This window comes from Ambystoma mexicanum, chromosome 4p (assembly GCF_040938575.1).
Source record: "Ambystoma mexicanum isolate Mex_15411 chromosome 4p, UKY_AmexF1_1, whole genome shotgun sequence".
Classification (NCBI taxonomy): Eukaryota; Metazoa; Chordata; class Amphibia; order Caudata; family Ambystomatidae; genus Ambystoma; species Ambystoma mexicanum.
Window position 1 is genome coordinate 162,645,235 of NC_090927.1, and position 12,204 is coordinate 162,657,438.

Genomic DNA, 12,204 nt, shown 5'->3' on the forward strand with positions numbered 1-12,204 from the left:
GGAGCAAGTGGTTGTGTTTTCCATCGCTCCCACCCACTAACCACCATCATACTGGAACAGCAGGAGAAGAGCTGTATTTGGGACCCCATGTGTTGTCCCTATACAGCATTGAGTGCATGAGAGACGATATTCACTCAGGCAACCAAACTGAATAAATGTATCCTTGTAGTGAAAGAATTGAAGGATGTCGGCACGCTCCAATTGACATCATGTAGCGCAGAGTGAAATCCGACGAGGGCAAAGTGATGTCATGAAGACGATATGTGAGGACATACTGAAACAATATGAAATTACTTAAGAATGACGATGTAACTGCAATGACAAGAGAAATATCTACGAAATGGTCACGTAATCACATATACAAAGAAGATAAAGTAACTTTCTGACCAATAAGTGTAAATATGCAGTAACGCAGGGTAGATGAGCCATATAGAAGCTTGCTATAGAGGAAAATACAACGTGGCTAGGACGCCCATGATAGGAAGATGACGCCGGCTCGTGTTAAGATTAATTCCAGCTACCTCAGAGACAGACCAAGGATGCAGAGTTAGGAGGCTTTGGAGGAACAGCTTTGTGTTCAGAAAGAGAAGTCTGTTGCTTGGGATCAAGGGTGCTATTTTAAGGAATAATTGCAAAGCACAAAGAGTGGCAGATGCATAAGACATGTATGTAAAACATATTTCTCTTAGATTAAAGAAGAAGAAAATATTTGCAAGAGCCAAGTATTGGACAAATAACAATGAATAAAGCTCCTACAAGATGGAGTGAAGCCAGGAGGAGCAAGAACACCCAGTACAAGTAAATCAAATAGCAGTAATAGGAGGTTGAAATTGACAAATTTGTGGTCTCCCCACACGCGATTCATAAGTTGAAAACAATGGCTATTCATTAAGCCCCGGATGAAGAAAGTGATGCGCTTTCACTCCCTCGAATGTCCCAGAACAGAGAGAAGACTACACGGTCAACTGCAGACAGGAAACTTTGGCTTATGGTTGGACTGATGAGAAATGATGAACTAATTGGGAAAGTGGGGAGTAATATTACATGCTGCGAACAATCCCAATGTCCAAAGTTGGGTGAGCATGCCAACCAATTAGAGGGTATACAGGGCAACGTGCGATACAATGTTGCATAAACCAATCTGCTGCCATTTTCTATGCTATAATTAGTATTGTACATAGTCAGAGGTAGTTCAAGGCATGCCCTACAGATAAGAGGTAGCCAATGAAGTACTATCCCCTATGTATACAATAGGTACATGTTCCCCTAACCAATCCTTCCCTTCAATAGGTTTTGTAGTTTTCCACGTAGAATGATGTCATAGATTACGCATATTCGGGTATATAACCTTTGTGTAATCAAGTTTGTTTGTGATTGTGCGAGCATCAGTATGTTGTTCGTCAGTTCGCTCTACTTTATTGAATTGACAATGAAGTAGTATTTGACATATTTTCAGAGTCTGTCCGGTTATTTGGTCTGGGATCTTTATTGGTAATCGCATCGAGCACAAGAGACGCTTCAAGGTGCTAAAGCACAACTACATAAATATTGAATGGAATTGTATTATTACATTTTTGCTTTATTTATAATCGTTAGATTTTTAAGCATGAACTTTCCATCTGTTTTGACGACTTGTTACTTTGTCTTTTTTAGTGTGAATTACACAGAATAAATCTGCTTTCCTTTAGACTTTATTTTATTTTGGGTATTTGAGCATGACACCAGCGTCTGGAAGCAACAGAGAGCTCTATATCATTAGAGATTACAGGCAAAGCAATTGAATTTAAACGCTGAATAGTATTCTTTAAAAATGCGCCCCTCTGGGTGATTCTGATTCTTCACACTCACATGGAGCATAGTTATAATAATGGGCAAATTGAAGCATACCAGCACCATATATATCTTAAACGTAGATATCCTAGAGAATATAGGATGGGGCTTACTTGCATCACTTATGACAACCTATACAATCCGTTCGTTCAAACTGCCAACCTATAAGGATGTTGCTACGTATTTGCTCTTAGAAATTCCAGAAAGATCTGGAAAGTGTTCATAGCACCCAGGAAGATAATATGCATGCCAATGTTCTTACATCATGTTAAGCTCTGTACTCTCACTCACACATTTTTGCCCTGGCTACTGGGTCATTTCTGGGGCCAACAGAGCCTGAAGATGGCCCGTGTATCATGGTGGCCACAGACTAATCTGTAAATACTGTATCTAGGTCTGGACGAGATCCAGGTGTCCTCTCGGGCTGATTCGACAGCGAGTGGCTATGATCCACAATGATCCATGGCTGGGAACTGGCTGATGTCTGTCGATGCACCTCGGCCCTGGGTTTTATTTAGCTCCTCTGGGGAGAGGATTTGATCAGCAGAGAGGACAAATCACAATGGTTGATGTGACCAAATAGCAGCTCTTTAAATTAACCAATCCCCCATCACCAGTAAATGATTTTTCTCGGTGGCCTAAAACCGCACATGTATAACGAACACACAAATCAGTTTTGAGACCTAAAGGCTTTTCAGATTTCTGTCATTTGAGCTTATTATTGCAGGAGTGGTCACCAAGACCCACCTTCTCCCCTACCCTGTGGTAAGCACAGCAACCCCAGCCCCTGGAGTTTATCTCTTAACATGATGTTATGACTTTGGAGCTGGGCATGGCCATAATAAGCGCAAGTCTTGTTAGTACTCACTAACATTTCTTGCTTGCAAATCGCCCTCTGGGGTTTTGGGTTAACCATGTTTTATAACGAAGTTTATTGAGTTTATCATTTTTTTATTTGCATTCTGCACTGTTTACCTATATAATTACCATTCAAAGATGTACATTTGAGTCTTGTTTAGTACATGGGAACATTAAAAAATAATAGCCATTGTTCCTTTAATGCTGATTAAAATCAATGAAATAAATGTTGCACTTCCTCTCCCTTTTCTGGTTTTATTATTTTTCTCTCGTTCTCTTTTTTTTTTTTTTATTTTAGTTTTTTTCCTCATTTTCTTTCTCTGCTATGTTTCAACAATAGGTCTGACAAATTAGAACAGCGTTCTTACATTATACCCTCCGCTCTGTGATATTGAAGTCTGCAACCTTCAATGATCATACACTTGAAAAAGTAATAACAAAAAATCTCATTGGTGGAGTGGTGATGATTGATTAGTGTGTGTTCAGAGAGTGAACCAGAGTAAACAGTGTTGTGCGTAGGATCACTTGTATGCTCCATACCACAGGCTGGCCCGCCTCTTGGAGTTATATCTATGGGTCCATAAGGACATAGTAGGCACATTGAGGGGTGCATACAACAGAATCTTGGCCATATCTGTTTTCTGCGATGAGAAAATGGCAGGAATGCTGATTCATGAAAAGGGCTTATGCAACAGGTATTGTGTACCGTTTCCTTTGCATGCTCCTGTTTCTTTCTCACACTAGTCTTTTATATAATCTCCACAGATCCTTAATGTCTTACAAGCCCCAGATGCCCTGAGTTGTGATGACCTGACAATGATGAATGGTCATTCTCGTAGAATATTCGCCCTGAAGTTTCACCCTTCTGAATATCACATCTTTCTGACAGGAGGCTGGGATGACTCGATTAAGGTATTTGCTACATGTTCTATGGCTAGGCTAAGTCAGCTCAAACTAAAGTGTGGTGCAGCTTGGTGTATGTAGCATGTGTGACTGAACTAATCCGGGTGGGTGTTATTTGGTTTATGAAATACATCTGTTAACATGTGCATGACCTCTCGATATTAACACTGACGCTTCCATGACTAGATGGAGAGCTACTGAATGCAGCAGCTAAAGGGATGTTAAACCGAGATCAGCGAGGTCTTGCGGACCCTTCTGAAGCTAAACATTTTTGTAATGGATGTGATGTCCACTGAATGTTAACTGTTGTCATGATTGGCAAAGTCCTTAGGCGTACATATAAGGTCACTTACTTTTAAAGGAAGACTTTGAAGGATTTCTGAAAGTCCTGCAACAAGTGAAGAATGAGATTCCAGCTTGGCGGCTTATCTGGGCAGGCTGGGAACTTTAGAATTGCCCCTTGAATGTCTTTTTCTGCTGGCCTGGTATGCTTTTACAAATTACTAATAATGTTAATTCTTGTATAATTTGTGTCAGGACAAAATCTTCTCAGATTGCGCCAGACAGTAATTAATGTGATGTAATATCATGCGATGTGAAATGATCATTGTCCTGTGCCAGGGTTGAGACTGTGAGTACTGTAAGGTGGCAAGAGATGGCGAGTAAGGCAGTTAGTGGTGGAGAGCGGGGACAGGGATTTGTGAGGACACCTGTTATAGGAGTTTCAATGCCGTACTGACCCATCTAAATTCCAGCCTGGTGTTTGTTCTGGCGGAACTGTTTTGTTGACCGCTTGTGCATCCGATTTCATAGTTAATGTTCTGGTTCCGTTTAATGGTGGGAGCAGAGCACCCAACCTGACAGTCGGATCCCCAGAGTTCCTTGCCTGAGGCGTTGGGCACAGATGTGTGACATGATGGTAAGAGTAACCAAAGAGGTTGCCCCTTCTGGTTTTACCCGGTTTGCAAGCTTGCTCTATTGCTCGTTCTTGTCACCGCACAGTACTTGTGTCAATGTTTATTAATCATCAATAAGGTCTGAGGTGTATGCCCTTATTGGTTGTACATGTTTCTGATTGATTGGGTCAGTATGCAAAAGTTCAGGTAGCTCTCCTTTGAGATGGTTCCATGGTGCTTAGGTTTCCGCCGGTCTTAATGGGTAGTGTGCTGGTATCATTTGAATTGCCAGGTTTTCAAGCATCTTCTAAAGGCAAGGTGGTTTTGCCTTCTGTAGTCACTCGGAATAGAGTTCCATAGCTTGGTTGAGAAGAAAGAAAAGGTAGATTCTTCCTGGCATTAATGATTGAAACTTTGCATGGTTATTAAGCCCATGTTAATGGCCCTTAGCTCTCTGGTTGGCTTGTAGTGGAATAACTTCCTGGTGGTGGCTTGTTGGCCCTGCCTATGGAAGGCAGAGTGGGTGATAGCGTTTTGAATTGTATCCTCTATTTTATCAAGACCACTGGTGCATTTGGAGGGCTTAGGTGATGTGTTCCCATCTTTGGAGTCTTAAAAAATAGTGTTTCTGCCACACTTTGCAGCCTGATCAGTAAATATTCAGGGAACCCCATGTAGCGGCTGTTTCCATAGTCTCGAGAGTACCCGTGCAATGACTGTACTGTGTCAGAAGATTAGTTTTAGATGATGCACTGGATTGGAGTTGGAAGACATTGCTCCTTGGGATGGCTTTTACCAGAGGGTTCCATGTTGGGGTGCTAGTCGTCAGTGTAAGGTTTTTGATAATAGCAGTCTGCTACTGGCAGGTTACCATTCCTACAGACAGAGGGGTTGGCATGAGGTTCGAAGTTGTGGTGCCACAACTTATCACTTTGCTTTTGGTTATGTAGGATTCAGTTTGCGCATTTCTCATCTATAGGTCGACAGGCATGATCTAGATTTGGTTTGATGTTGAGCTCTCTCTAAATTGGTAGATAACTTGTGCATTGTCTGCCTGCATGAAACTTGAGCCCCGAGTTGATATAATGAGTTCCAAGAAGGGTGTTGTGTACATATTAAAGAGAGCAGTGAAAGGCTGGATCTTTGGGGTATCCCACAGGTGAGGATGTCGAGACATGACTTTTAGACACAACCAAAAGACCTTGGTTATGGCATCTGTGGGGTTTTCCTATGGGAGTTTTCATCACAAGTATTTACAGCATTATTGGTGTTAGGAGATACTGTTGCCAAAATACCTCATTTGCAATGCTTCCTGAATTGCCATAAGTGGACAAGCCTGTCTTTTTAAATTCAAGATTGTGCATGTACATGGATTGTCCATGAAAGGGGTAGTTGGCATCATGGGCTCATTTGAACTGGATTCCCTTGTACACTGGAAACCAGTCAAGATCATGGAAGGCAGCGCTGCGGTGCGCTCTTGAAGGTTAAGTGTTGCAAAAGTCTGAATTCTGCATTTTGAAGTACCTTAATAGTCCACTCTTGAGGAACTCTGAGTCTGAGATAGAGCAGCATAGTGACTGCAGAGGGGCTATGGTTAAAACCTCAGAAAAGGAAGATCAACTTTCGCGCCATGATGGGATTTGGAAATGGCAGATGTTTGAGGGAGTAAAAAAGATTTGTATAAACAAGGAGTGTGTTTTTGTGACCTTAACAGATGGTGTGCAGGGTCAATTCAAGGTGTGGAATACTATAATTTATCAGTCCATAGGTGACGGGTGTAACCTACCTAAGTGGATTCGACTTGTTTTACACACATTAATCAATGTTCCTAATGTTCATTAGGACAAGCGGCATTTTGTTTTAACAAGTGTTACAAACTGTATTTATCATCAGTGGTATTTATGGTATTGCAAAGAGAATTATAAGGGTTCAGTGTTTTTAAGAGTAATTCTGGCACATTTTCCAATTAAGTAACTCTAACGAATATTAAGAATGCAAACGTATTCAGAAGTCTGCCACTCGTGTCCAGTTAATTACTTAAAGTTAAACATTGCATTCTATGAAATGAATGCTTTGTAATTATTCACTACGATTAACAAGTATAACTGTTATATTCAATATTGTAAATGTTATTTAAAATAATTAACAAAACATGAAGAAAGTAGTAAAGTTAAGGAGTTCATGACGGTTATTGGTATAAAAGTATAAAAGAAAAGGCATGTTTCACTGGTCCTGATTAAGTGGGGTGGGATTTCAGAGATGTGGGTGGAATAGGGGTGTATTAGGGTGGGGGTCACCCTGTAATTCTGTAATTCTTTCAGAAAAACGAAACAAACACAGCGATTTTTGAAATAAAAGCAGCGTACCCTTTAACTGCTTACCGCCGTTGAGGCACAGACTGCCATAACCCCAAGAGTTGCACTTGGGGGCTCTAAGATTCTACCCTCCCCCGCCGATTTTGGGATGTGTAAATAGGCGTCTTGGGGAAAACATGACCTTTTATTGAGGGCTTATGTATGCACCAAGGGTAGTCAAAATGTTGGAACAAAAACATTAAACTAACATTTGAAAAAGTTTGTATAATTTCATGATGGGTTCTTCATATTTAACTTCATATTTAAGCCCTTTTGTCACGATGTATTATTTATAAACCATTTTCTTTAGAAAGTATTATCTAGATTTGCACAGATGGGTCCTCAGTAATGGCATACATTGGGAAGACAGCTCTTTAGTGCCAAGAGTTGAAGAAGGGAATTGACTGGTATGCCTCCAGAGGGATGTCTCACAATGGGAAGATAAACACATGTGGGGGCAAGGTCAGACAGTATGGCACTACATGAGGCATACGAGCGATCGATAACTAACCAGGGGGGAAGCCTCTACAGGCGCAGGGACTTGATTATACCAGTGACATGCTATCATCTGCATCGTCTTCCTTGAGTCTGAGGTTATGACATAGGAATGTGACCTGGCATTTTGGTGGAAGAGAGTGTAGCAACAAGAAGACTGAATATTCCAAATCTTGCAGCCACCCATGAGCTATATACATCAATACATCAGGGCTTGTGAATCTCCCACAAGTATGGAGGAAAGGGGACGGGATGTAGGAGTAAGAAAAAGTTACTCACCATAATGTCTAACCTACTACTAGTCCATGGTCCTCTTTCCTCCATATGCTTTCGCGCCGTCCCCTCTAAAATAAAAATGTCTAGTGGCCTTGGTGATAGAAAAGGACTGAAGGGCGATGCGCTGGGTGAGGCTCCGGAAGGCAGAGCTGGATCCATACATGCACTGACCATGTGCACAAGTCGGGGGGAGGGGGAACAATGTTTTTGGATGCTACAAAAAAGGGCTCTTGTCCGGTCTCAATGGATGGAAAATCCCACAAGTATGGAAGAAAGGGGACTATGGATTAGGAGTACATTAGTCACTATGGTGAGTAACTTTTTCTTTCTTAGTCACTCCCCTCCTGGTAGCAACATTCTGCCCTGTATAAAGCATTGTGCTCCGGTTTTAACTAAAGTATGTGCTATGCCCTTGAACTAGTGGCATCACATAAGCATGTAGCTCCCTTTGTGAGATCTGCAAAACTGCAAGGTGTTTTCCACAAATGTGTTTTGCGAGCTCTACTGTACTCCTGCTAATATTTAGATGTGTGTGTAGTTTAAATTGGTTTACATCATCATCCATATGTACTTTGCCCAATTGTTGGTGTTTATATGCCTTCTCCTTTTCCAAATATCCGTGTCAAGTACTTTGTTCCCAATGACTTGAAAAATTATGCAACTATAAAAAAACAATCAAAAGCATTTGGTCAACATTTAGGATCTCATACGGATGTACTCAATCTATTTGCCAACTGTTGCCATCATATGCCCATGCCGTGTCATAACGTATCGGTTATTTCCAAGGCATACCATTGTTCTTTACCATATGACTGGCATGGTTATCATATACTGATTCTTGTCCTAAAAAGTATTCCAAATGTTGTTCTTCACCGTCCAAGCATTCCCACCATTGGCACCTTTTTCTATCACTTCCCCAGTGCTAGAGATCTATCCAATTACATGGAGTTTCCAGGATAGCTTCCGTTAAGTTAATGTATTCAAACTGTGGGTCGCGACCCCCCAGGGGTCCGCGGGTGCATCCCTGGGGGCCCTGAGAGCTCAGCATGAAATATAAATTTTTTTTTTTTTTTTAGATTGGAAGAAATGGGCAGGGGTGGCTCACATGGTCGCACTGAAGCATGAAACTGTCTCAGGGAACAATGAAAAAGTGTCCCGCAGTTGTAAATGGATATTCATTCCTTTAGTCACAGACTAGGCCTCATTACAACTATGGCGGTACGGTAACAACGGTGCCGATATGCTACCGGCTTCGTTGCTGCCGTACTGCCATAGTACGAGTTGTGCTCGCGCAGCTTGTTGGATGCACCGGCACCATTATTAACGGTGCCGGTGCATCTGAGCTCCCCATTCCCATTGATCCCTATGGGCCTCAATGGAAATGGGGATCTTCTGGTACCGGCACCCGCGAAAGGGCAATTATCAGGTCTGCCTAACTCTGCATTGACCATTCGCGGGTGCCGGACCCGGATGCAACTCCGGCGGCAGCCGTGCCGCTTTTACCGGCACAGCAACCGCCAGGGTTGTAATGAGGCCCACTGTTTCAATAGTACCCAAGAGGGTGCTTTGTGTTAAAATGTAAGCAAATTGTGATATATTCAGCAATAATGGTCAAAATTACTAACTGCATAGTTAAGTAACTCATCAAACTGGTCCACATTGGCTGAAATGGTGGCCCATTTTGACTGGCCCACACTAACATTTTACATTTCTGGTACAGGCATTGCCCTATAGGCCAGTCCGAGCCTCAATCCTCATCCAAAATGGCGAGGGGGCGCCCACCCAGTGGCCCTCACCCATTATGGAGGAGCTAAGGAGCCAGCCCAGTGAAACAGTGAGCACTCCCTCAGCTGCTTTTTCCAGCTGATCGAGTGCTCCTGGGCTGGCTGAACTGTCAACGGGAAACCCTGTTTCTCTTTGACAGTTCAGTTTAGTTCCAGCCGCACATACTCACTGAGCCATGGGAACGGGATGGGGGAACCCAGGGACTATGGTGGGGGCTTGTGGGATGTTTTTACCCATGCATCCAAGCCCTACCACAGAAATGTGCATTACTGGCATTGAAAACATCATAATGGCCAGAACTCCCCAGAAAATGCACAGGGAAAACATGAAAAATAGGTTGCCATCCATTTTTGCCTCTGTTAATGTTAATACAAGAGACCATTGCCAGGCCCTATCCTTTGGCTACACACAGAGCAAAAACCAGTGCAAAGAAATATGGTGCTGTTCAAAATCTGAAATGTATTAATTCAAGACAGCTCCCAAAAAGGGGTGCAGTACCGGCGCTCGACACTAACCGGCGCTAGCGGTCTAAACTCTGACAGGAGGCCTGTCTTTCAGGAGCTGACAAGGAACCTGAGTTAGCTGGAAACTTCAAAGCCTTGCTGGTTAATGAGAATTCTTAACACCTACTGTTCCCAGGCCCCACATCAGAAGGCAATCTGATCTAATCAAAGTTCAAGAGGCCTCTGTCCACGGGAAGCATTCCCACCTGCCCTTACCAGCCCTTACCAGCAACAGCACAAGGAGATCACAGGTTTCTGTTAACCATATGCAGAGTGGCACCCTGCTCTGCTGACAGTCAACACAATAGACTCTTCAGCTGAATAGGTGTCATGATGCATACTCCCGGAGAGCCAGTCCAAGACCGGCAGCCCCGGAAGCACACATCAGGTACCCAAGGGAAGGTCCAGCAACCCCAAATAGGGGCCTTTTGGACATCAGGCCTGGCGCCATAGGCGCCAGGCTCATAAAGGGAGTGCTTTTGGTGGACTTACCTGATGCAGACCATGCTGCCAGATCCAGACCTCTTTGAGGCCTGAAAAGAACTACTTTACCTGTGGGACTATTTTGCCACTCGGGCGTGGTCAGGGAAGGATACATACCTGATTGGGGAAGGATACATACCTGGGACTTCTTTTGAGGCTATTTAAGCCACGCCCAGACAGCAGCTCACGCTTCGCGTTGCTCTGCTCCTAGCAGCTGGACGCTCACCGTGTCTGCTCCTGCATCCTGACTCCAGCCACGCCTGCTTCAGTCCTGGAACACCTAAAAGGAAGAAGAGAGGAAGAGAAGGTGAATATTGCATGGGATCCGGAGCCAACACGCCGACGATCCTAAAGGAAAAGACATTATTTTTGGATTCCTTACATTGCTCGTTGCAGCGCTGCGCTCAACTCACCTGTCCACAAGGAATTCCGTACTCCTACGACCATCCGCACGTTCCGCTGCATTCCAGCACCTAGGAAGGAAAAGAGAAGAACAAAAGGTGAGCCAGAGAAAACATTGGGAAAAAACTGATTTGCCAGAAGGCTTACCTGGCGATTGGTGGGGGAGAATCCTTCCTCATCTTGGGTCGGCACACCTTTTGGCAGTACGGCGCCCCGGCCCCTATGGGGAAAAAAGAACACGCGCATTAGTGGGTGAACATACAGACATTAGAAAACCACCCCAACATAAGCTCACCTGAATTATCCACAGCGAATTGTCTTCTCTACGTGGAATCTTCGCTCTGCACCTGCGCTAAAAGACTAAAAGCAGTCCATTGAAAATAAAGGCCAAAAAGGAAGAGAGAACAACCCTTGAACTTGATAAGTCATATACTTACGAAAGCGCCTTATTCATCCAAAAAACCAGTGAAGCAACTGGACCTGAATGCCCGTCCGATAACCAGTGAAGTAACTGGATTCTACCGCACCCCTGCACCAGAAGCAGGATGGAGAGCTTGTCATTTCAAATCTTAAGGTGAGAATTAACGGGAAGGATCAGAGGTGGTTTGAAGAGAGAGTAAAAGGGGAAAGGAGGGGATCGACTTGTCACTCCACAGGTGATTTAAAATCCTTTTCCCCATCTACAGAAAGATCTTCCTACGCATCAGACAGGCGAGGTTTGGGGGTCCGGCCCAGTCGGTGTTCCGAGTCCTGCGCATCACCTTAGAAGAGGCCGCAGCAGCCCAGGCCTGGTCAGCGTCTCCGTGGGAGTCAGGTGAGCGTTACGGAACGCGAAGCCTTCCTACAATTTCCCACCCGGACGCTATGGAGACTTCCGAAACCGATCAGCTGGCCCACCTATTGGGGGAATTACGGGCCGAAGTGCATTCTGCACGTCAGGAGACAAACGCTCTCAGGAGGGAACTAATTGTATCTAAGGAACAAACTGATGACCTTGCCAGGCAGTTGTTGCAAGGTCAAGCTGGACAAACTCCTCTACCAGGTTCGGGGGGTATTCCCGCCCCAATGGTTTCAAGCAACCCTGTGCAAATTAATCTACCGGGAAATATGCCATTGGCCCCACCTGAACGTTTTGCGGGGGACCCCAGAAGATTTGCTATTTTCATGAATCAATGCCGATTACACTTCCTTTGCAGACCGGGGGCCTTTCCTAATGACCAAACCTGAGTAGCCTTCGTATTATCATATCTCAGTGGCTGTGCTGCAGATTGGTCGGTTCCACTGGTCACTCAAGACGACCCGATACTCCGAGACTTTCAAGGTTTTCAGACAGGCATGGAAAGATTATTTGCTCGGCACTCTCAGGGACAGGCCCTGGACAACGAACTTCTGTCCTTACGACAAGGTAACCAGGATCTA

General features: G+C 44.0%; 1 protein-coding gene across 1 annotated transcript in view; it reads left to right on the top strand.

Moving 5' to 3' along the window:
- The window catches only part of LOC138453097 (small ribosomal subunit protein RACK1-like), a 269,185-nt gene that overhangs the window by 135,644 nt on the left and 121,337 nt on the right, over window positions 1-12,204 (top strand). Inside the window, exon 5 of the mRNA XM_069605613.1 lies at window positions 3,454-3,600. Within this exon, the coding sequence (XP_069461714.1) occupies window positions 3,454-3,600 (147 nt within the window). The remainder of the gene's footprint in view (window positions 1-3,453; window positions 3,601-12,204) is intronic.